The sequence below is a fragment of the Pochonia chlamydosporia genome, chromosome 6 (assembly GCF_001653235.2).
Source record: "Pochonia chlamydosporia 170 chromosome 6, whole genome shotgun sequence".
Taxonomy (NCBI): Eukaryota; Fungi; Ascomycota; class Sordariomycetes; order Hypocreales; family Clavicipitaceae; genus Pochonia; species Pochonia chlamydosporia.
This window is the reverse complement of record NC_035795.1, coordinates 2,223,016-2,245,183: the sequence shown is the minus strand read 5'-3', so window position 1 is coordinate 2,245,183 and position 22,168 is coordinate 2,223,016. Positions and strand designations below refer to the sequence as shown.

Genomic DNA, 22,168 nt, shown 5'->3' with positions numbered 1-22,168 from the left:
GGTTGAAAGTCAATTGGGGACCTGCTGCACGTCAGACTTCAAACGTTAAAGTCTCCGGGACTGACTGGCGGGTTGCAGCGCTGCTAGCTTTAAGGCTACATACCGCGCTGTTGGTTGGGGGATGATGATGTCTGGGAGTGGTGTTGAAGAAACTGGTGATAATTTGGGTGGGTGTCATGAAGCTGATGCGGGTGTGGATGCAAGAGACTACTCCATACTTAAGATAGGGATTAGTGTGCAGATGCAAATGTATGGCCTCACTTGCGGGACTACGTTGTTAGCAAATCGTGCAGTTGCGGGAGTCAAGTTGCCAGACCTTTTTGCTAGCAAATCTACCACTTACCACGCTCCTGCTTGCCATACCTTTTTGTGTGTAAATCTACTAGATGCCACGCCCCTACTTGCCACGCTCTTTTACTGGCAAATCTGCTAGATGCCACGCTTCTACTTACTATGCTCTTTTATATGTAAATCTACCACTTGCCACGCTCTTACTTGCCACGCTCTTTTATGTGTAGATTTACTAGATGCCACGCTCCTACTTACTATGCTCTTTTATATGTAAATCTGCTACTTGCTATACCCCTACTTGCTATACCTCTTTGCTAGTAAATCTACCACTTGCCACGCTTCTAGTTGCCACGCCTTTTTGCTAGCAAATCTACCACTTGCTATGCTCCCACTTGCCACGCCTTTTTGTGCGTAAATCTACTAGATGCCATGCTCTTACTTGCTATGCCTTTTTGTGTGTAGATTTACTAGATGCCACGCTCCTAGTTGCTAGACCTTTTTGCTAGTAAATCTGCTACTTGCTATACCCCTACTTGCTACACCTCTTTGCTAGTAAATCTACCACTTGCCACGCTCCTGCTTGCCACGCCTTTTTGTGTGTAGATTTATTGGATGCCACACCTCTGCTTGCCACGTTCTTTTGTGTGTAGATTTACCGGATGCCATACCTCTGCTTGCTAGACCTTTTTGCTAGCAAATCTACCACTTGCTATGCTCCTACTTGCCACACCTACAATTGCGACACCTTCTTTGCAAATTGTGCAGATGTGAGTCTGCAGCAAGAAGTTCTCGTCTAGTAAATTCACACACGCGAGACCTTGCCATAGCTGCACCTTTCTGAAGCCTTCTTCCATGATCACACCCACATTCCGAGCTATTCCTACATGCATTCTTTTCCACGCCCGCTAAGTTCGCTGAGTCTAAACAAGAATCACGACATTCACCAATGCAGCTTCTTGAATGCATTCAGGCCCAAATATAGCGCCACGTAATGATATTCGCTAAATGTGCTTCATAGTACTACTGATTCTCTACGATGCAACACCTCACATTTGAGACAACTCCCAGTATGCTCTGATCAACGCCAGTCCTCCCGCCTGCGTCTCGACTGTCCTCCCCCTACCACGATCATTCGGATCTCGAGGCCTGTCCTGCCGATCAAGCAGCGTCTGCAAATCTACAGTCAACTCAATTGCACCGCCAAGTCTAAGCTGCGGATCTGGTCCAAGCAAAAGATCCCGACACCCGTTAGGGGGACTCTTTGCACCGGGCTGCCATGTCACATTCAGACCCCAAATGTCATCTAGAGGTGTCCCCTTGTTGCGATAGTCGGTCGTATTGGCGGCGGCGGTGGTATCGTTGTTTCCGCATTTCCGTGGCACCAGATCAATCTGCTTGAAGATGCCGCCTCCCCACCACATCCCAAATCGACCGGCCTTGTCTCGAGTGTCCAGCGCTGCGTCCATGTTGTGCTTCACCCAGCCCAGATAGCTGCGGCAAGCTTTATCGTGAGCAGTCTGTACCTTACTGAAATCGTTTTGGTTGACTCTAGCGTCCGGCGTCATGTCCACGGGGGCAATGGGTGCGCAGAATGCCGTGAGGTGGTGGAAGAATATGCCCTTGAACGTTTGGCTGTCTTGAGAGCATGTCCCATCTGCGTCGCATTTTTCTTCGAGAATGCCGTAACGGCCGATTCCTCTCCACGGAGGTAGCTTTCCGTGATGCGGTTTGTTTATGTTGTCTATGGGTGCGTTCCTGCCCAGGTCCCAGCCCGTCGCCCGAATGACGTTTTTAATCAGAGTGTGCCCATCCTCGAGGTAAGACGGGCTGCCGGTTACAGTAAAGAGGCCCCTGTGTCCTGTCAAGATGATGCCTTGATTATATGTATAGACCATTTCATCTCGCTGGTCACACTCGACATTGTTCGGTTTCCTCATGTCAACGTGGTAGCCGTCCACGTACAGACCCTGGGTATTTGTCATGTTGACATCCTTGAGCCACTTATAGCCCACGATGGCGGCCGCCAAATACACAGGATCATTGGTAGGAAAGCCCTTACTTGCCGCCCATGAGTCCTTGAACTTGTCGTTGGGGAAATACTGGTACATGGAGATGGATGCCGCGATCCACAGCTCGTTGGTGACGGCGTTCTTGTAGGGGAGCAGTTTGGGGTTCCAAATCATTCCACCGTGGCAGAGTTTTGTATCCCATCCCTTGGTCGCAAAATCCCAGAAGGCTCTGGCTCGCTCGGCAAAGGTACAAAACCAGTTGTACCCGTGCCATGCGGTGGTTCCAATTGCATCGCTCAGCCTGCCAGGCATGCTCAAACACTTCTTTTCCGTGCCGGGATAGTGTAGAGTTGAATGGAGCCGAACAAATTTTACGGCTTCAAGCCAGCCAAGGACTACCCAGAGGACATCATCGTATGCCTGAACAAAGCGTTAGCGACAACACGGATACACGGCTGTGGGGTGCTAGTCTCACCTGGTCCAATATTCCCACAGCATTTTGTCCAAAGAACGAATGAGTGACCTGGGCAAAAATGGAAGAAATGAGGTTTTCCTTCTCTTTCCAAGCACGACCCTTCTCAGTTGAGTCGAGTGACTTTGTCAGAGTTGTAAGCATGCCGGCCACGACAGTTTCCACGACTGCTCCGGTCCAGTCAATGGACGTGGGCCAAGTGCCATTAACAGCTGCAAAGTAGACATTCTGTAAGACCGACAGCGCGAAGAAGGCATCCTCGAGGACTCTCGGGTCAGCTCCGGGGGAGACGGTGGTATCGTCTCGAGGGTCGAGGAAGTTCTCTGGAACTGGTCGGCAATCAAGGCTCGTTTGCTGGTCGTACACCGAGCAGACTGTGAGTTCAGTCCTCGGCAGGCCACTTGTTGCCGTTGAAGATGATGCGACCAATGCGCAGAGGCTAGCGACGTAGAGTAGGCGCGTCATTCTGCACTGGTGGAAATAGAGTGACACCTATCCTGTCGTGAGACATGAATTTGAGGCTCCGTCAAGCACAGAAGCCGTTGCTGCTGTGAAAGCGCATGCGAAGAGGCCAGCAATATATACCTCTATATCTGGAAACGTTCTCATGGGCCATAAAGGACAGAGGAATCGCGGTTGACCGTAGAATCGTGTGGCAGATGCGACGATGCAATGGCAAGGAGCCATCAGATATTGGTTTTCAAGTTGAACTGGAACACTCCCCCCCCTTGTGTGAGTGAGCGTCGGCTCAGTCCCCACACCAAATTAGACATGCGACGCCTCGTTACTGTTGAAGCGAGTGTCGCATTTTTGGGTGACTCTACATGAGGAACCGGTGTGATTGATGGGAGAGGTCTGTCGTCGTGATCGCATGCCATGCTGGAGCGAGATGAGATGGGCTGGTGGAGTGTGGGGGCGAGAGAATCCATGAATCCATGAATCCTGGGGAAGGCGTATCGAGTGGACTTGACTGACGGGGTACACCATTAATAGATCGGCTGATCAGATAATGGAAGGATTCGATTTTACATTGGCCCATCCCTTTGATTTGATTCATCCATCGCTTTCCTGGCAGCCAAGCAAGTCAGTCATGGTTACAATGTGCCGTCGAGCTTGAAGCCGTCCATCGTCGCAACACAGCGCTTCCTGTGATCTTCCATAACGCAGGAGTTGTAGCAAAATTGTTCAAGTGGAAATGCAGCCAAGGAGAATCAGTCCGTCACACGACGCATAACTTAATCTTGGCAATCATCATTGCAAGCTTCTAATGCGACCATGGTCGTTTCCTGCAGGTTAGCTTAGCTCCTGACTGAAGAGCACGCGTGACCACGCCACGACAGGGTCAGATGAAGGTGAAGGTGTGTTTAAGGAAGCTGAGTTGGTATGGCGGGCCAAAGGTGGAATAATTCTTCTCTAACAAAAATTAAATAAGAACCTGCCCGAAATTACGACGAAAAGTCTTGCAGAGGATGAAAGGATGAAAGCATATCAGCCGGACGTATGTCCAACATGAACGATATTGGCTCATCAGCGGAATTCTGATGAATCTATACAACTTTGGGTGCATCGACCGGGAATTTTCAGTGAAGTATTCGAGTCCAAGTTCAACCTACAATCGAAAAAATTGCCTTTCAATGTATTCATATCATCAACCTTGGCGTCGCTATCGAAATTGTGAAATTCATGTTGGATCAAACGTCGAAAGCTCTTGTCCCTGGCTGGTCTATTCTTCGGCCCCACTCAACATCGACAGTCCGAAACAACAACTGGCTGGGCTGGTTTGTTTACTTTCTCCCAAAAGAGCAGCTCATCCACCAACCAGAGCGCGCGACGCCTGCATCAACCCCATGGACCTTTGATCCTGCCATTTGCCCACCAACATCTTTGTACCTCGAATGTCTTGCTCCATCACAACGTCCAGCTTCGGTCTTCCTTCAAGCTTTCCAAAGTCTCCCGTCGCTCTTGACATTTTGTGTTCTTCATGAATTTGCTGCCAGCACGCGTTTTACATTTTGCATGCTCCTTCCTTATGCTTTAAGTGCTCTTCCGCATTGATTTGCTTACGCGCCTGTTGAACCCACGCGCCTCTCCATCTTGGACACACCACACGCCATTCAACTATTCGCATCTTCTATTTCACTACCAACCGTCGACTCCTAAGCTCCGGCATCGCGTAGCACGCGTAGCAGAGCCATGGAGACCGACGCCGTGCATCGGTATCGCTCTCGCATTCTTAGAGAAATGAATGCCAACCGCGCCAATCCTTTCAACTCCCCGCCGTCGTCCACGGGTTCTCATGGCACCGTAACCATGTCCTCGCTCTTTTCCGACCCAGAAGGCGAGTCTACCCGCCGCCTCAACGAGGATATTGCTCGAGTCACCGCCCCGAGGAAGCTTCCCGTCAATTGGGACGCCGCTCATCGCAAGTGGCCCGAATACTTCTCCAAGCCCAACACGAACAATGCGCCAATCTTTGACGACGCCGTGGATACGCGCCCATGGAAGGCACAGTCTAAAGAGAACAAACCTCCCGTCTCCAACGTCAAATTCACTCTCGACGACTCTACTCAGGATATATGGCCCGGCAGAACCAAGACGCGTGCTGAGATGCAGCCTCGCGTCGACAACGAATCAGACATCTCCTCCATCCTGGACAAATCGCCTGCCAGACCGACGTCGTACTACGGCATGGCCAAATCGCAGCAAAACCCAAGCCCCTTGTCCAAGACTCACACTCGAGCGCCTTCAGAGCCCATTGCGAACCAACAGCGACGACCATCCATAACCGACGCGCTCAATCGCCTCCAACGTGCTTCTCTGAGCCCCAGAAACGATCACCAGGATTCACCACACATGTCGTCGGCCAAATCCAGCCTAACTGCCGTACCGCCCTCGCCAGCTTCCATGGCAAGCCCCGGCCGTGACACGTCCAATGTGCGCTCATTTTTCATGCCGGACGTCTCTCATCTCGGCGACTTTGTGACTGGTACACTCAAGTTCAGCGGTTCGATGAAGAATGGAGTGCCAATTTTTGTCAAGCATGGCAAAGTACACGATCGCCAGGAAAGACCTGCCGCTGCCGCTCACGCCCAAGTCGACGCACTTGAAATCCCCCAAGACGAAGAGAAAATCTTTGTCTCTATGGATATGATCCGTGATGAGATTGTCTCCCTGCAGGGTGCCCATGATAAGGTTCAAGAGTATGCAGAGGGCCTGCAGCTTCAGGTCGAAAGACTGGAAGCTCAGCTCCGACACGGCAAGTTCAGTGGCGACAATGAGAGTGAAAAGATGTTGGTACAAAAGAGGAGTAAGTCATCGAAATAGAACCCCCCCCCCCCAACGTTTAGCTTTCGTTTGCCATTAACCATTTCATCTTTTATTTTACAGAACTTGAGTTGGAGGTTGCAAGCCTGCGAGCACAATTAGACGAAGCCTCGCGAAAGCTCACCACAAATGAGATTGCAAATGATTCCGTCGCCCACGAGCGTGACAGGGCTATTAGCCGGCTACAAGACGCCTGTGAAGACATTAGCAAGCTCACCCGTAAGCTCAGCGTGCGGGAAAAAGAGCTATCTACCTCACGGGAGCTGCTGGAAACGTCAGACCAGGCCCGGCAAGACAATGACACACTACGCCGTGATCTTGTGTCGCTGAAGCACAGCCGTGATGCATTGGAGCTCGACAATGCCTCTCTCCGCACTGATAATGAAAATCTGCGCAAGGAGCAGAAACGTCTACGGAACGAGGTCGATTCACTGCGTGCCAACAAGAGCGCTCGTGGCGAGGAGTCAGGACTAGTCGCCGAGAATAAATCTCTACGTGCTACCAATGACAGACTGACTGAGGAGAACGAAGATCTCCGCGAGAATCTCGATGGTGCCCAGCATGAGCTTGACGTAGCTCGGGAAGAAATCGACTCTCTTCGCGCCACGATAGAGACCATGACGCAAGAAAAGTCTGCTCTTCAGGGAGACAACGACAGTCTTGTCCGCCACAATGAAAAGTATTTCAACGAAAATAAGATTCTTCGACGGGAGAATTCAGGCTTTGAACGAAGCGTTCACGACCTGCACGAAGAGAATCTCAAGATGAAGGAAGAGGTGGACTTTTTGAAGCAGCAGCTTGACCATTTCAGGCCTGCGCATAAGAATGAGGTCTCTGGTCGCGTGGAGGAGACGGAGGAAAACATGACCTCGGCTTACTTTATCCCTGATATAACTGTCAAGACGAATGGGTCTCAACCTGCAGAGGCTACGGAGACTAGGGACATGCCGACTCTGCCTGAAGTGACCTCTCAAGGCTACATTACAGAGCAAGAGACCCAAGAACTCCCCCGGCGTGCAGGCAACAGCCGACAACGATCCCGAAGCCGACCTCGCACGGCATCCAAGGGAGTGGCCTTTTCGATTCCGGAGAAGTCTGCCCTCCGAAACAAGAACAGCGGCAACGCAGCAAACCAAGGCAGCAAGAGGCGACAGCCTGAGCGTCCTTCAATGACTGACTTGGATCAAAACGACGACACCACTGGTGGATTCCAGTCGGAAGATTTCACGAACCAAGACGCGGCCGTCGTGTTCGATCTGTCCGTGAAGGACATCAACGTCCAGCCTCAGCGTGACGTGACTACTCACAGTAACACGTCACGACGTGCCAGCCACTCACGACCGGCACAACAGCACACAATGGAGCTTGATGCCACAAATGCCACGAACAAGACAAACCACGATACTTGTCCCGTGCTCTCTGTAGACGCCCGCCGCGTCCTAGATGGCCTCTGTGAGCACAGCTGCCGCAATTGCATAGTCTGCAGCCGCATCACGTCTCACCGCGGCGTCATCTCTGCATCCGAAGCTGCCTCTGGCAAGAAGCGTGTTGCTGTCTCTCGCCCTGTTCCGGTAACAGATCGCAACATTGCGGGCGATGACCTAACGATTCGCCCGGCCCAGTCGCCCGGCCACGCCCTCGCTCTTGTCATCAAGGGCCTGGAGGATGAAACCGAGCACCTTCAGATGGAACTGTCACGCCTGCAGGCAGAATACAACAAGAGCGACAAGTCAATCGGCCGCCGCGAACGGTTGAGCCTTGCTGAATCGATTCGAACGCTGCTGAAACGCATGGAAGTGAAGAATGATCAAATCTACACCCTTTATGATGTCTTGGAAGGACAAAAGGCAGCTGGCCAGGCCATGACCGAGGAGGAAGTCGAAATGACTGTTCTCAACATCACTGGCATGACAGTGCGCGACGTCACTGGCGGAAGTGAACAATTCACATGGGAAGGTATTCAAGAGACCAATTGAAACACGAGCATGCTACAGGATTAAGGGAATGGCATGGAATCGCTGTGTATGATGAGCGAAGCATTGCTAGAATGAACTCATGGAACCTGGCGCGGTAACTGGTGTTCTGGACTTATGGATCGTTATAATCAGGGCTTTGGTGTTTTAGGTCTGGCTTTTGTCGTTTGGCGCTTTTATGTTTTGTGTTCATTTTCAGGACGAGAGGCATTTTGTATGGAGTTTTGGGTAAAAGGATTGGATGAGTTTTGTTTCAACATTCAGTCAGTGTTGGCTTGCTAGAGCAAGAATGAGCACCATGCCAGTTTACTACCGACATGTCGCATTGGACCGTGAATGTGAATGTGAATGTGACTAGGAAATTAGGTATCCGTTCTATGTATGCTACAGTTTACTCGTCATCTTCATCGTCGTCCAGCTCAACGTCCTCATCCTCGTCCACATCCTCATCTTCATCTTCATCATCAACCTCCATCTCATCTTCGCTCTCATCCTCACCCTCATCCTGACGCCTCTCGTCCTCTCTCCTCTTCCTATCCTCCTCCTTCCTCGCATCCTCCAACATCTTGCTCTTCTCCTCCCGCACCTTTCTCTGGCTCACGACATACGCCCCCAACGGCGTCTTAGCCACATCAAAGTCCCTCAAGAAAGTGTCCACCTGCGCGCGGTCCTTGGGCGCAAAGTCCACCTTGGCGCGACGCTCCTCCACAAACTTTGCGTTTGCTTCCAGCTTCTGCACGAGGATGACGAGCTGGGAGACGAGCTTGGCGTTCTTGTTGCCCTGGTTCTTGGAGCGGGCTTGCTTCAACCACCGCTTCAGCTGGATGATGACGGGGAGGGCCAGCTCCGGGAAAGCAATGGACGTGGACCACAGGAGGAAAAACTCGCTGAGAAGTTCGACGATTTGCTCGCCCACGTTGTCCTGGTAGATGCGGGTGCGGAGGTACGACTTGGGGGCCTTGTAGGAGACGGCAAAGTCAAAGGCCTTGAGGGTGGTGGCCTTGGGGGGCTTCTTCATCTCAGCGGAGGAGAGGACCTCGAGGATCGGGGACGCGAGCGGGATGTAGGTGCCCGTGGCGCGGGAGGTGCGCAGCAGGGAGCGGACGAGGTGGAAGCGCAGGGGGAAGTAGATGGCCGTGGGGATGAGGCGCATGGCCCCGAGGGTGACCTGGACGAGCGGGTAGATGAGGAGCTTGAGCTGGTTCTCCTTGCCGGCCTCTGCTTCTTTGAGAGGGGAGCAGTGCTCGGCGAGGACGCAGGACCAAAAGTCGAGGGAGTGCGTGAACTGCCAGTTGTAGACCATGCGGAAGGCGTCGTTCTTGTTGTTGACGATGCTGTTGCGCAGGTGGATGGCGAGCTGGCGGATGAAGGTGAAGGCGGTGGTGTACCCGACGGACGGGTCGATGCCCCAGAGCTCGGCGGCCGAGTTCTTCATCAGGTTGATGCCCTGGATGGTGTTGTGGTTGGTGACGCGGCTGCCCTGAACGAGGCCCTGGTACACGGCTTTGAGGACCGTCTCGCGGATGCCCTTGTCGCCGATGACGACGAGTTTCCGCAGCACGAGGAAGGCCGTGATTTTGGTGGTTTGCGAGCTGGCCGGCTGGGCCCAGAAGTTGACGACGGCCTTGGCGAGTGCTTTGACGAGCTTCTTGTATGAGAGGAGGTATGGCAGGATGGGGGTCAGCGACGAGAGGGTCAGCTTGAGCGTCTTGTCGTCGGATAGCGTCCCCAGGAGGTGCATGATGGACGAGGTGTACGACTTGAGGAGGAGGGACAGCGTCTTGAACTTTTTCGTCTCCGTCTGCACGTATACTCTGCCAGATGCAGACTCCTTGACCGGCAGGTGGTGGTTCATGACCACGGGAATCTGTTTGAGCGCCAGGACCAACACGTCGTTGTACACCTCGGGACTGTTGATCGCCCACCGCTGCTGTGTCTCGCCGTCCTCGTCCTCTTCATTTAGGTGAGCTGCGCACCGGAACGCCAGAACAACTTGTCTAGCTGCTCTGAGTGAGTTACTCTCCTCCATGGCCTTTCGCCACGTCGCGACGGTCGATCGAGTCAACTCGTTGCTCTGGGAAGGCTCTTCCTCCTCTTCTTTCGCGGCCTTGCTCTTCTTTTGCTTCTTCTTCTTGGGCTGCTCCTCTTCTGGCTCGTCCTCACCGGCACTCAGCTCATCCACCTCTGCCAAATCCGCATCGTCATCAAAGTCCAACGCCTCCGGGTCGTTTTCCTTTAAGAATTTGTAAAACTCGGGATCCTTCTCTGCCAGCTTATCCATAGTCTCCTTGCTCATGCCGCCTTCGTCCTCGTCATTGTCGTCCTCGCTATCACTACCCACGGGCTGTTGGCTGATGTCGACGCCAGAGCCACTTCCGTCGCTCATATCCTCATCCTCACCCGGCTGGCTTCTCTTGCGCTTGCTACCAGCTTTGCTGCCCTTGCTATCGATAATCTCGTCGAAGCCGCCTTGGAAAAAGTCGTCGACGCTCATCTCGCCGCTCTTCTTGGCCTTGACGCCATTGACCTTTTTCTCAGGGGTAGCGCCATCTTCGCCGCCCTTGAAAAATTCCGAGTCCTTGGTTCGTCGGGCTTGTTTCTTGTCCTTGACCTGTTGTCGCTGCTTGACTTTGGCCGACGCCTTTCTCTTGTCCAGCACACCCTTGAGGTGGTTCTTTTCGAACTTTTTCGTCGCCTTGAGGTTCTTCTTTCCGGGACCCATGATTGGCAGTTCCTCACCCACAACGAGCGGTGGTGAATTGGTCCGCGGGAATCTGTGTTGCAGTAGATGTGCTTTTCGGTGTTGCAAAAGGTTCCACCCAGCCAATGGCTTTCTGCTGCCAAAATTTTTCGAGATCCAGCCTTATCGATAGTCCGTAGTCCCACAGTGTGGGCAGGCGGTGAGCACCATTCTGCCGCCGTGCATCGTCATCCTCCCCGCCAAAGCACCTCCATCAACACCAATTCAGGGACCGTGGATCTGCAACGAAGCGTCGCAAAGGTGAGCTCAATGTGCCACCTCAACCCGCCGCCATGATCCCCCGACAAGGCTATGCGCCCACACCGCATAGCTACGTTCCCAATACCAGCTTTTCCGCAACAATCAACCTAGACGAGGTACATCTAAACTCCCATCCATCGTCCTCGGTAACTTACACCCCCCAGGAAGTCAAGCTCACCAACACCCGCGCCGAGCGCGATCTCCAAGACTCTCTCGCCGAACTCTTCAGCATCATCGTCACGCTAGATGAGCTCGAGAAAGCGTTTCTAAAAGACGCCATCCCCGAAGCAGAGTACACCGAAATCTGCGAACGCTCCCTCCGCCAGTACAAAGCCCTCCTGGCGGACGAGACCATTGCCGCCGAGTTCCAAGGCCTCGAGGAATTCAAAGCAAAATGGGATGTACGCTACACCACATTTTCTTCTGCACGCTCACCCACTAACAATTACAAGCTCCAAGCGCCCCGTGCCACTGAACGTCTCCGCGTCGGCATGCCCTCCACCACCGTGACCGCATCATCCGGCCCCGGTCCGCAGGCCTCCTCCGCCGCCAACAACACCAGCGGCGTGCTCATCCTCGAAGCGACCCAGGAATTCATCACGTTCCTCGACGCCGTCAAGCTGGGCATGCTGTCAAAGGACCAGCTGCACCCGCTGCTGTCCGATGTGATTCAGTCGGTGAACCGGGTCACGGAGCAGGACTTTGAGAACAGGGGCAAGATTGTGCAGTGGCTGATTACGCTGAACCAGATGAAGGCTTCGGATGAGCTGAGCGAGCAGCAGGCGAGGGAGCTGGAGCTGGACATTCAGCAGGCGTACCAGGGGTTCAGAAGGACATTGACCTGAATTTTTGATTACATAGCATCTTGAACAATATTTAGCCAGCCATGTGTAAGATGGAATTTCTATTCACAAGTCCAAATCACCGTAACGCCTCACCACAACCAATTACACCAAAAACGTCCAGAAACTAGGATACACAAACTCCTCCTCAAATATCCTCCTCACCTGTTCCAACACAAACCTCTCCACCTTGCCCACATTCTTGAGACTCTGCTTCCCGCCGTCCCGTTCGCCAATCTCGCTCTCAACCTTAATCTCCTGCAGCAGCCCGCCAAACTTGCCCGTCTTCCTCGCTTCTTCACCCACCGCATCATCCTCCACCGATCCCACAGCCGCCAGCGCATCCTCGGGGCTCAAGAAGCAGAAATGAACCCTCTTCCTAATCTTTGCCAGCACACCCACCCCGTCAAACGACAACCCCGTGATATTCAACTTGAGCGGAATCCCCACGAAACTCGGCATAGGATAGTCCAGTAATATCTCCGCCGTAAGATTCAGCCGAATGTCCCCCGCGTAGCGTATCCGAAAAACGGCCTGCACGTCCTCCACCCGCGGCTCTCTCCTCTGCGCGGCCAGATTCTTATCTACGGCGTTTGCGTCCAGCGGCCCGTCTTCCTCGACAGCCGAGTCGGCGAGATGGGTGTCCCGCGTGGGCGGGCGAGATGTAGTCACTGATGTGGGGGCAAGCGTGGACACGCTCGACTTCTCCCTTAGGGGCGGTGACGTGCCCTCCAGGTTTACGGAGAAGTTGTCGACGGATATGCTGCTTTGCGAGGGGTTTCTGTGGTGGCTAGCTGCGTGGGAGAAGTCGGATGAGTCGAGTGGCCCGGGCGCCATCCACGAGTTTCCGAGATGGGCGCCTGCCACAGCAGCCAGCGGCGTGTGAGTGCCTGTGCCTAAATGGCTTTGGAAGTAATTCAACCCCGGCCCGCCTAATATACCGGGCGTAGAGGTTCCCAGGAATGGACTTCCCAAATCGTGTCCTCCAATGTCGTTTCTCAGTGCGGTTCTGATGCCCTCTGGGCGCCTCTTGTCGCCTGCGAGGGCGTGTCTTGCGCGCTCGGCTGCGAGATGTGCTGCCGCTTCCTCATCGCTTCCAAAGTCATCGTCACTTTCGTCCTCGCCTATTTCTTGGTCGTAAAAGTCGGGCAGCGGGTCTGTTATGTCCTTGAGCTCCAGCTCAGGTGAGATTGTGCCGAAATCAAAGCCGTGGACGGTGACGGATCTGATGAAGCGCGGCAGCGGGACAGTTTGGAATTTGTCGTGGATGAAGGACCTGATGCGTTCGGCGAGTGCGTCGCCGTCTGGGCCGCTGGTCAGCGTTTCCCAGTTGAGGTCAATGGACATGGCGGCATCAGCGAAATGTGATTGACCAGTGCTCAAGTGAGCGTGTGGATGGAGGTCTCAAGATGAGGTTGATGGATGGTGGTGGTTGTAGATCAACTTGGCCAACCAGAGAACTGGCCCACTCCCAATTGGTAAATCACAACCACGTTTCTACAAGTGCAAACTGACAACCGCAACACTGCCCATCCCAAGAGCAGGCAGGTAGAGAAAGTAAAGACATATTTTATAGAATGCACGCTTTATTCATCATAGTCATCATTACTCATTACGTGACAAGCGTCATGCACCAGCTCGTGGCCGTGACATTTCAACAAACGCCTAGCAAACAGACCCTTCAAAGCTAGCCGTGTGTAACATGATATGATGCCTAGTATCCCTCTTCATTAACAACTCCATAGTATTGGATAAATCTCGTCGCTTTTGTTTGCTTCTTTATTTCGCCCCTGCTTCGGGCTCCTCAAATCTCGCATGGCCGTAGTTGGTGGACAGTTGGGGATTGTTGAACAAGTGCCAGCAGTTGGGCGCCTGAAGGATATATCTACAAATTGTTAGTGGGACAAGTTGAGTGGATAACTTGGAACAAGTACTCACCTAGCCATGGCCTCTCGGAACCGTGACTTGTACTCTTTCGGACTCGTCACAGTTGGCCTGTTTCGACCGCCGCCCGCGAAGCCGCGATCTTTGATCCAACTTTCGAGCTTCTTGTCCCATGTGTATGTTCTGATGCAATCAATGATACCCACGACCAACTCCTTCCTCTCCTCGTCAACCGCAATCATTAGTGAGTAGTCCATGACGTTTTGACGGGCCAGAAACAGCGTGTCATTCCAAACTGACGCTCTAAGTAGTTTCTTGGAATGCTCGCGCGCAAACAATGGTGATTCGTAAATGTATTCCACCATGTTTTCGTCAAGCAGCACCTCGTTCTGCTCGCCAGTCGATTGGATCTTGCGGTTGCGCATGGATCCCTTCAGATCAAAGATTCGTGTCGGCGACCGATCGTAAAACAGGTTTTCAGTTATCAAGAGATCAAGCTTTACGTCTGTTCCAGTGGTTGGATTCTTGATGATGACCTGGAAGAATCCTAACATCTTGGCAATGACTGATGGCAAATCATGAAACAAGGCTTCGGCCATAATGTTGAAGTAGCTTGGAGCGAACCGCAAAAACGCCGACGTTTCAATAGGGGACAGACTCTGTTCTTCCGTGTTAGCATCGTTCACAAGCCATCGATACAGTTCGTCCACCGACTGCCTACCTTCAAGACAAGCCTGTCATCCAGAGTCTTCAAGAACACCGACTTGGTCTTGCCACCCCTGGAATCCCATTTAAGACAGCGGGACAGAGATTCGATTATTCTCTCTGCCACACCGCACTTTCGTCTCAGGGCGTCAAATTGTTCCGCGTAAAAGATCTTGCACGTCATGATGGCTGCACCTTCTTTGAACTGGTATTTGAGATGAGTCCCAGTCGCACGAAGCAAGCTCTTCTCCAAATCTGCTTCATACATCATCCCATCGCCCATATCTGACGCTGGTAAAGATCTTGGCTCGCCGTCGCTAATGCCCTCCACTTCGCGCTGTATCACCTCTTGGGCTTCACGTCTAATCCCCGACAGTTTAGCCTGGTAGTCGTCGCTGTTCAAGGCAAGTGCAATGACAGAACTTGGCTCGTCCTCTCGCACAATGATGTCGGAATCCACAAAGATATGATCCGTGGGGTTGATGGGATATTCCAGCGGCGGCCACCCACTGGCTGATGTCTCGGCCCAAAAGTTGGTCAGATACTTCATAAGGCTCGTCTTCTGGTGTTTGGGCAGCTCAAGTGGGATTTCTGTGCTAGGTTCAAGGGCATCTGCCAGTTCTTTAAGGTCAGGCAAGAATTCATCCGCGATGGAAGAATCAATGTCGCTTATGCCTCCCTCATCGTCCGACGTAGCTAGACTTGTCTCTCCTTCGGCTGCTGTTTCGGTTCCCGACTTGGAGACTTGATCATCAGCCTTGGTATCCGATTCTACAGGGGTTGGTGGCTCTGTCATAGGCTCCGACTTTGGAACGCTGGCTTCTGATTGTACCGGGACTTTGGTCTTGGCCTGTTCGTCGTCTCGACCTGACACCGGTTCGCTTGTTTGGGGCGGCTCCTCAAAGGCTTCAGCAACATCGTCATACACCTGTACAATAGCCTTTGTTGAGGTTCTAGGAAGTCGAGCCCGGGGTTGTCGAAGACTTGCCGCTCTCTCCTTGCGATCGCGGATGCGCTCCTTCTCGAATTCTCGGCTCAGCTGCTCGAAATGCCTAGCCAACGTTGAAACTTTGGACTCTTTCTTCTTGTGAGAGAGCCGTGGGATCCCAGACGTTGTGTTCTTGCCCCTGTTCTTCAAGGCAGTCAAGCCCAGACGATCTGAGAGTTTCTTGTCTACTTTGATTGAACCTTCTGGAGGGGTTTCCGCCGTGGCATCAGCCCCAGATTTGACGTCCTTTGCCCCTGGGAGTTTGGGAGTGGCAGCCTGCGACCTCGGCACGGCTCGAACAGGATGAGAAGTTGCCCGGACCATGGGTGGCGAGATGTTCGCCCCAGATTTACGGCTAGATCCTCGCTCTGGTATGGCTTTCGGTGGCGCCATGTTGCCTTCAGCTCCTTGCATAGCTTGTTCTCGGCGCATCTGGTCAATCTTCTCCGAGAGGGACTGGCCAGAAATGGACGTGTCTGTAGGGCTGCGGCCAATACCAGTAGGCGAGGCTGGAGGTCGTGCGGACACCGGCGTCTGCGCAATGGGGATCCGTGAAGACGTCTCAGTAGAGACTGGGCTTTGCGGTGTCGGGGCAGGCGTAGTGATTGCTTCGGGAGATCCAGCCAGATCTAGACTTTCCACACGTTCAATGGCGCCATCGGCGGGGATATACACCTTTTCCTCTTCGCCATCCGGCCTTGCCTCCAACGCTTTCGACGACGACAAACTGGTTTCCATGCCTGTGTCAGTGTACTCTGTCGGCTGCGTACTCTTCTCCGCAGCCTCGGTGAAGGTCTGAGAGGGGCGATCATCGCTATCGGCGGCCGAGCCAGTCCCCTCGTTTGACGCAAGAGATTCTTTGGATTCATTATCGGTGAAGATCTTCTTCAGTTGCATCATTGTAATCTGCCGCATATCCTTGTCGCCAAGAAAGTCGGCCTCGAACTCGGCAAACGCTTGGTCCCATTCGCCAGCTTTCTCCAGCATCTCACGAATGATTTTGTTGAATGGAACAACTTCATAGTATTTGGACTCGACGTACGTCCGTTGCATCTGTCGGATGATGGCTGGCTGCTCCTCTTGGGTCTTCTTCATCAGTCTCTCCACCTCTGCCTTGCAAGATTCTTCCTTCTCTGGCAAAAGGCTTTCCGTACGAATACTCTTCAGCCGGGCTCGTACTGAAGACATGAACTTGCTCCATCGCTCTTCCATTTTGGTGTAAATCTCGTTCTTGAGTTTCAAGTCATTGGCCACCTTCCAGGTTATCCTGGCTCGGGGAACGACAATCTCCAGAAGATCGATTGGATCCCAGTGAATTCTGACACGGGAATCACGTATGCTAAAGTAGCGAACATGGTCGCGGTGCTGATCGTGAGGGCAATCTTCCACATTCTTGATTTTTAGGCCCCGTCCCCAATAGAGCAACTCCAAATACTTGCCAAACGAGTACTTGAACGTTGCATCAGTCATGGCGGTCTCCTCCGAGTCTTTCTTGCAGTGTTTGCAGTATGTCCACATTGTGATACCGTCACCCAGCTCTGGTCGTCGTGGTGGAGGATTTGGGACGTGTTCCACAAAGACGGTGATGCGATACTCATCGTGAACATATGTTCTGTGGTGATCAACCAGCTTCTTTTCACAGCCGTTCGAGTTGCAAACATCGTTTTTGCTGTAGGCCAGATCCTCGATGTACTGGCCGAGGGTACAGTCGGCATCCATGCCAGTATCAACATGCTGCTCATCGTAGAAATTAATAGCCACAAGCCCTGGTTCAATGCATGGGATTTTAGTGTCGGTGCAGATGACCGAGTACAACACCACGATGTTTTGATGTGAATAGGGGTCGAACAGGTCGAGATTGCCTTGGATATATGTCTCCCACTGACGAGTTTGGGTTTGATAATTAAAGAGAGCCTTGTCGTATTCCGCGTCGTGGACGGCGTGCAAAACTTCCATAATTTGCCGAGACGCCTTTTGTCCAATTTTCTCAACCATCTCCGGCTTAATCAGCTGGAATCTGTGACGGCCAGCCTTTTCTGAATCTTCCTCGACTGCATCCTGATCACGCAGCCGCCGGAGATAGAGGAGTCGACGTTCTTGCTCACGAGCCTTCATGAGCAGATAAGGCTGCTTGAATTTTACATACGGTGACGCGGACAGAATCTTGGTTTCGTACTTGGCCACCATGTCGCTGTAAAAGGTTGGCATGGGGATATCGTCAGGCACTTGGCTGTCCGCAGAGGTGTGGGTGTGGTGGGCATGCAAAGATACCATCTTGGCTGGTTCAGCCAGTTGCCCACTGGGTTGTCCCGACTGGTCGCCATCGTCTAGATTCGTGCTCATGCTGTCCACAGTAACCTGAGATGGTGGTTCGCTCTCGCTGGACGGGTGATTGACGACAACCGTGGGACCTTGCTTGCAACAGTCCCCAGTCGAGCTCACAGAACGAAAGCTCTCGTTCAGGCCCTGGAGGGAATTTGATAATGAGGTTTCACTGTCCTCTGGTGGATCAACAGACTCGTCTCGAAGAAGGCTCGATTCCAGCTTCAAATTGTAAACCACATAAACCATAAACTCCATGATGTGCTTGACTTGTCGTAACAATTGACCAGTCGCACCACGCAATGCAATGGTGCATCCCAAATCGGGGCGGCAGCCGGAGAGGAAAATGTACGACTTTTTTCTCCCGGGATAATCATTGTTGACGAATGTCCGCACTTCAAATGCAGAACAGCGTCCAACCCGTACGGGAAGAGCCAACATGTCAAGTGATTCAATGATTTCTGTCTCGGCACAGCGGGCAACAGCTTCTATGACTGTGTCTTTGACATTATAGGCAACGGATATGTTGGCCTCCGAGAGATACTGCAAAGCAACTCCTGATACGCCCTTTTGTGCAAGAAGAACTTGGGGGCGGAGGTTGGTGATTCGCTGCACGACAACTCGTAAGAACTCTTTCTCCTGTTCGATTACAGGCTGCAGACTCATAAAATGCTGTTGGTGACGCTGGTACTCAATGGGGAAAGTTACGAGTACAATCCGTGGGTTCAAGATTCGCCGCGGCATGCTCTTCAATGCAAGGTTCTTTGTGAATACCACCCCTGAGACGTAGGATGTATCACCGGGTCGACCGCCTGGAATCTTTTTCAATTTGACATAGTGCCTGAGATCCATGTCTTCTCCTTTGGCAACGTCCGGGGTCACGTCGTCTGTCAGTTGAAGAAGAATAGGTACAAGGGACTTTTGCCATGCGCTTGGGTTTGGAATCTGGGCATCATCGAGGAGCTGGTACAGTAGTCTGTCAACATGCTTCAAGCTGGATCGATTGAGTTCCTGCTTTGGCGTCATCTTCTTGCGCAACGAGTCGCTCCTGGTAAGCTGTGTGCCAGAGTGGTTCGGGTGGTCCAGGTTAAACAGTGCCTCTGATGACGCAGACGGTCCTTTATAGATGGCAGACTTGGGTCTCGGAGAGCCGTGATGATGAACACTTCCACTAACATTGCTGAGATTCCGGCGTCGTGTTGACCTCCTGTGATTTAACAGGCTTATTGGGCCACTGGTATCGTCAAAAACTCCTCTGCTGACGTAGCTCATTCCGCTGATGCTCTTCTCCCCTGGTCGGTGGCGATATTTTCTGGTTTGATTTAGGTAGGAGGGAAATGCAGATCTATCGTGCTCATAGCTTGTAGATTGGACATCAGATGCCGCCATGGTCGCAAAGATGCCCATCTGCTCGTCTCCACTAGAGTCTTCCGACATATAATCCGCCAAATCCGGGTCGATGATATTGTCGTCGTGAAAGGCTGGAAATTTTGGTTGTTTAGAATTTTCTTCGTCGATTCCTTTCCTGAACGGGGCTTGCTGTTCTGGAGCTGGTTTAAACCGGCCAAGGAAGCCGTGTTTGGAATGGTGTCTTTTATGGCCAGCCGAGGACTGAGGACGGCCGGATGTTGTCAACGACTTCAACGAACGAGATGAGCCAGGTCGACTCAGTTGCGGGGCGTCAATCTCCAACACAGCAGAGGCTCTATTGGCAGAATCTCTCACTCGCCGGGTAGCTGGAATGGCCATCATTGGCGTTGTCAGTGGTCTCGAATCCTCTGATCCTTCAGAGCCAGCTGCGACGCTTGAGGATTTGGATTTTGACTTGCTTGTTACGGTTTCAGAAGAGTCTTTGGGGTTGTTCGGTCCAAAGATCTTGGGTAGAAAGGATCGTTCGTCTCCAGAGTCGTCAGAGCCGCTCCCGTCGAAGCGACGGCTAATCACTTCGAGGCAATTTTTGCAAACCCGCAAGGACCCTTGGACGCCAAACTTTTCACCGGAAACCACAGTGGTACACTTGGAATCAAAGATGCAACCGCAGGTGCGGCAGTGGTGCTTTCTCCTGAATGCGGTAAACGGGGTTTGGCAAAGAAAGCATTCTTTGACGGTGTCGTCCTTCATCCAGAACTCCTTGCTCAATACTTGCCTTCGCATCTTGTCCAACTGTGCATTCATCTGATCAGAGGCACGCTCTTGACCCCTTGTCGTCCCTGGAATCCGTCCAGCATCAGGCAACAGAAGTTTGGATTGGGCATCTTGACCGAAGGAGTCGTGATAGACGGAGCCATGAGCAGATGTATTAATGGCACTAGCTGCGGCGGTCCCTCTATCAAGTGAGGAGTCTCTTGAACCGGGATATCTCGGGGAGCGAGACCGGCTGATTCTATCAATAACAGCTGGTGTCCGTCTCATATCGTCGGGATGCAGCATTGACGATGTGACGGAAGGATTTCGAGCATGGTGTCGACTATTTGTCGTCGATGTTGTCGATGGCGCGCCTGCAACGGGGCTGAAAGGAGCATCGAGGCTTCCATCAATGCTGGATTCATCATCACGGCCAGCCCGAGGTGGCAGCCGGCCATCCTTGGTGTCGTAAAGACTCGCAGATTCGGCTTGGAGCTCGGCCTTGCTTAGACTCCTCCTGCTAGAAGATTGTCCCCCGCTGTCCTCGGTGCGAATGGTACTACGACTCGCATCCCGCTTCAGCGCAGGTGGGGGAGCTATGGTAGGGTCTGCGACAACAGAGCTCGTGGCCTTGGTGGGTAAGCTCTGTCTACTAGCCGAGCTGGATCTTGGTCCTGTCATGAGGCTTATGCTGTTTGATTTCGTGGACTGTACTTGCGGACGGCTATCTACGTTGCTTGATGTGCCTGTCGGGGAAGACACATCAGTCAGGGCTACAGTCGAGATAGAATTTGTTGTTATGGTGGCATTTGTGTCAACTCGTGTGAGAGACGAAATCGAGGGCCTCGAGGTATGGCTTGGCGCAGCAGACGACCTCTTGGAAGCAACTTCCGATGCCTGTCCAGAGCCATCTTTCCCGTCTTTGGGCTCCTTTGGCGTGGTTTTTGTCGGACTAACACCGCCAACAGCTTCTCGAAATCGATTATACAGGCCGCTAAGACCGTTCTGAACCAGTTCCCCGGCTCCCGACCGGCTCTCCGACGCAGGGATCCCCTCTGGCGGGGGAGCAAAGTCGTTAAACGTCGTCAAGGTCTCGCACCGACTAGCCGATGTGTGGATCTGGTCAAGGGCTTGTGCCAGCTGCTCTTTGTCTATGGTAGAGGATATCGAGTGTGTCGAGCCGCGTCGGTTTCGAAAGCTGATGGGCGAGCTGAGGCCGATAGAAGGGCTCGGCGAAGCAGGGCGCGTTGCTTTGGAGGTGGTACTGCTCGCCATTTCCGCGACCTTTCACGGGTCCTGGGGACCCGGGTCTGGTTGTTGTATTCTGGGCTCCAATCAAGCCCTCGTGCCATGGGTAGCAAGGATACTGGAGCTGTCACTTCAGGTTTGGATGGATGCGACGCGTACTGTGCGACAAGGTAAACCCATGATGCGTAAATAAAGGGCGGTGAGAAGCTCCCAAAATACTTGACGTGAACAAACGGCAAGGTGGAGGTGAAAGAGGAAGGTTGGGTCTGGTAATAAATCGCAGGATGACGGACGGTCTGAAACGGTACTGGGGAGATATGACATGTACTTGGTCGTCGTATCGTCGTGAATAAGCTGCAGCGAGCGACAGACTCGTATCGTACCAGAGGCTCCACTACACTCCACGATGCGTAGAAGCAAAAGCGGACGTGCCAGCCAGCGGGAGAGGTGAAGACCAACCGGACGCAATGCAGTTTGAGACAGGCAGAGGCAAAATGACGAAATGTTGTTGAGTTGAAAGCTGGATTGGACAAGGCGGGAAAGCGGTGGTATGCAAGCCAAGCCACGCGGAGTCAGCGCCAGTGCAGGCTGCACTGCGTTGGCGGGGAACTTGACCAACCTCGACCAACATGGAACTTGACATCAAACTGACTTGAACCCACATGCAGCTTTCACCTGTTCAATGTTGCTTCTGGGCGTTGTCAGCACTTTTTGTAACATCAACCCCATTTATCGTCCCCAATGACATCGGCCTACTTTAGAGTTCTAGGGTCTGTGGCCAAAGGTATTTGCCTACATTCAAGTATACACGTATACACCTCAATGTGTCAGTATCTAGCGCCAGGCGATTTACCGTACCTTTTACCTGTTTAAACGTTGTAAACCCCCGTTACGTTTGAGCAGCTCTTGGCAGTGATTCTGGGACTGGAGTCAAAGACCAAGCCTGAGGACGTCATCTAGAAATGGGCGCGCTCCGGAGCTTTGT

The 22,168-nt window shown here is 52.7% G+C and overlaps 6 protein-coding genes across 6 annotated transcripts; 2 read left to right on the top strand and 4 right to left on the bottom strand.

Moving 5' to 3' along the window:
* Positions 1-1,337: 1,337 nt before the first annotated feature.
* On the bottom strand, positions 1,338-3,237 carry VFPPC_08897 (six-hairpin glycosidase-like protein; the record flags this gene model as incomplete). Its single annotated transcript, XM_018287522.1, has 2 exons — positions 1,338-2,720; positions 2,776-3,237. 2 exons carry the CDS (start codon positions 3,235-3,237, stop codon positions 1,338-1,340), a joined length of 1,845 nt encoding a protein of 614 aa, XP_018140557.1.
* Positions 3,238-4,965: 1,728 nt separating this feature from the next.
* On the top strand, positions 4,966-8,072 carry VFPPC_08898 (hypothetical protein; the record flags this gene model as incomplete). The annotated part of the gene is made up of 2 exons (XM_018287523.1): positions 4,966-6,079; positions 6,160-8,072. The coding sequence occupies 2 exons, from the start codon at positions 4,966-4,968 to the stop codon at positions 8,070-8,072; spliced, it is 3,027 nt and encodes a 1,008-aa protein (XP_018140558.1).
* Positions 8,073-8,460: 388 nt separating this feature from the next.
* On the bottom strand, positions 8,461-10,791 carry VFPPC_08899 (ribosome assembly protein Noc2; the record flags this gene model as incomplete). The annotated part of the gene is made up of 1 exon (XM_018287524.1): positions 8,461-10,791. One exon carries the CDS (start codon positions 10,789-10,791, stop codon positions 8,461-8,463), a length of 2,331 nt encoding a protein of 776 aa, XP_018140559.1.
* A 311-nt stretch (positions 10,792-11,102) lies between these two features.
* On the top strand, positions 11,103-11,915 carry VFPPC_08900 (vacuolar protein sorting-associated protein Vps28; the record flags this gene model as incomplete). The annotated part of the gene is made up of 3 exons (XM_018287525.1): positions 11,103-11,186; positions 11,235-11,471; positions 11,523-11,915. The coding sequence occupies 3 exons, from the start codon at positions 11,103-11,105 to the stop codon at positions 11,913-11,915; spliced, it is 714 nt and encodes a 237-aa protein (XP_018140560.1).
* A 102-nt stretch (positions 11,916-12,017) lies between these two features.
* VFPPC_14500 (phosphatidylinositol-4-phosphate 5-kinase fab1) lies at positions 12,018-13,259 on the bottom strand (the record flags this gene model as incomplete). Its single annotated transcript, XM_018292268.1, has 1 exon — positions 12,018-13,259. The coding sequence occupies one exon, from the start codon at positions 13,257-13,259 to the stop codon at positions 12,018-12,020; it is 1,242 nt and encodes a 413-aa protein (XP_018140561.1).
* A 432-nt stretch (positions 13,260-13,691) lies between these two features.
* VFPPC_14501 (1-phosphatidylinositol-3-phosphate 5-kinase (Fab1)) lies at positions 13,692-21,210 on the bottom strand (the record flags this gene model as incomplete). The annotated part of the gene is made up of 3 exons (XM_018292269.1): positions 13,692-13,797; positions 13,851-14,455; positions 14,518-21,210. 3 exons carry the CDS (start codon positions 21,208-21,210, stop codon positions 13,692-13,694), a joined length of 7,404 nt encoding a protein of 2,467 aa, XP_018140562.1.
* Positions 21,211-22,168: the final 958 nt, after the last annotated feature.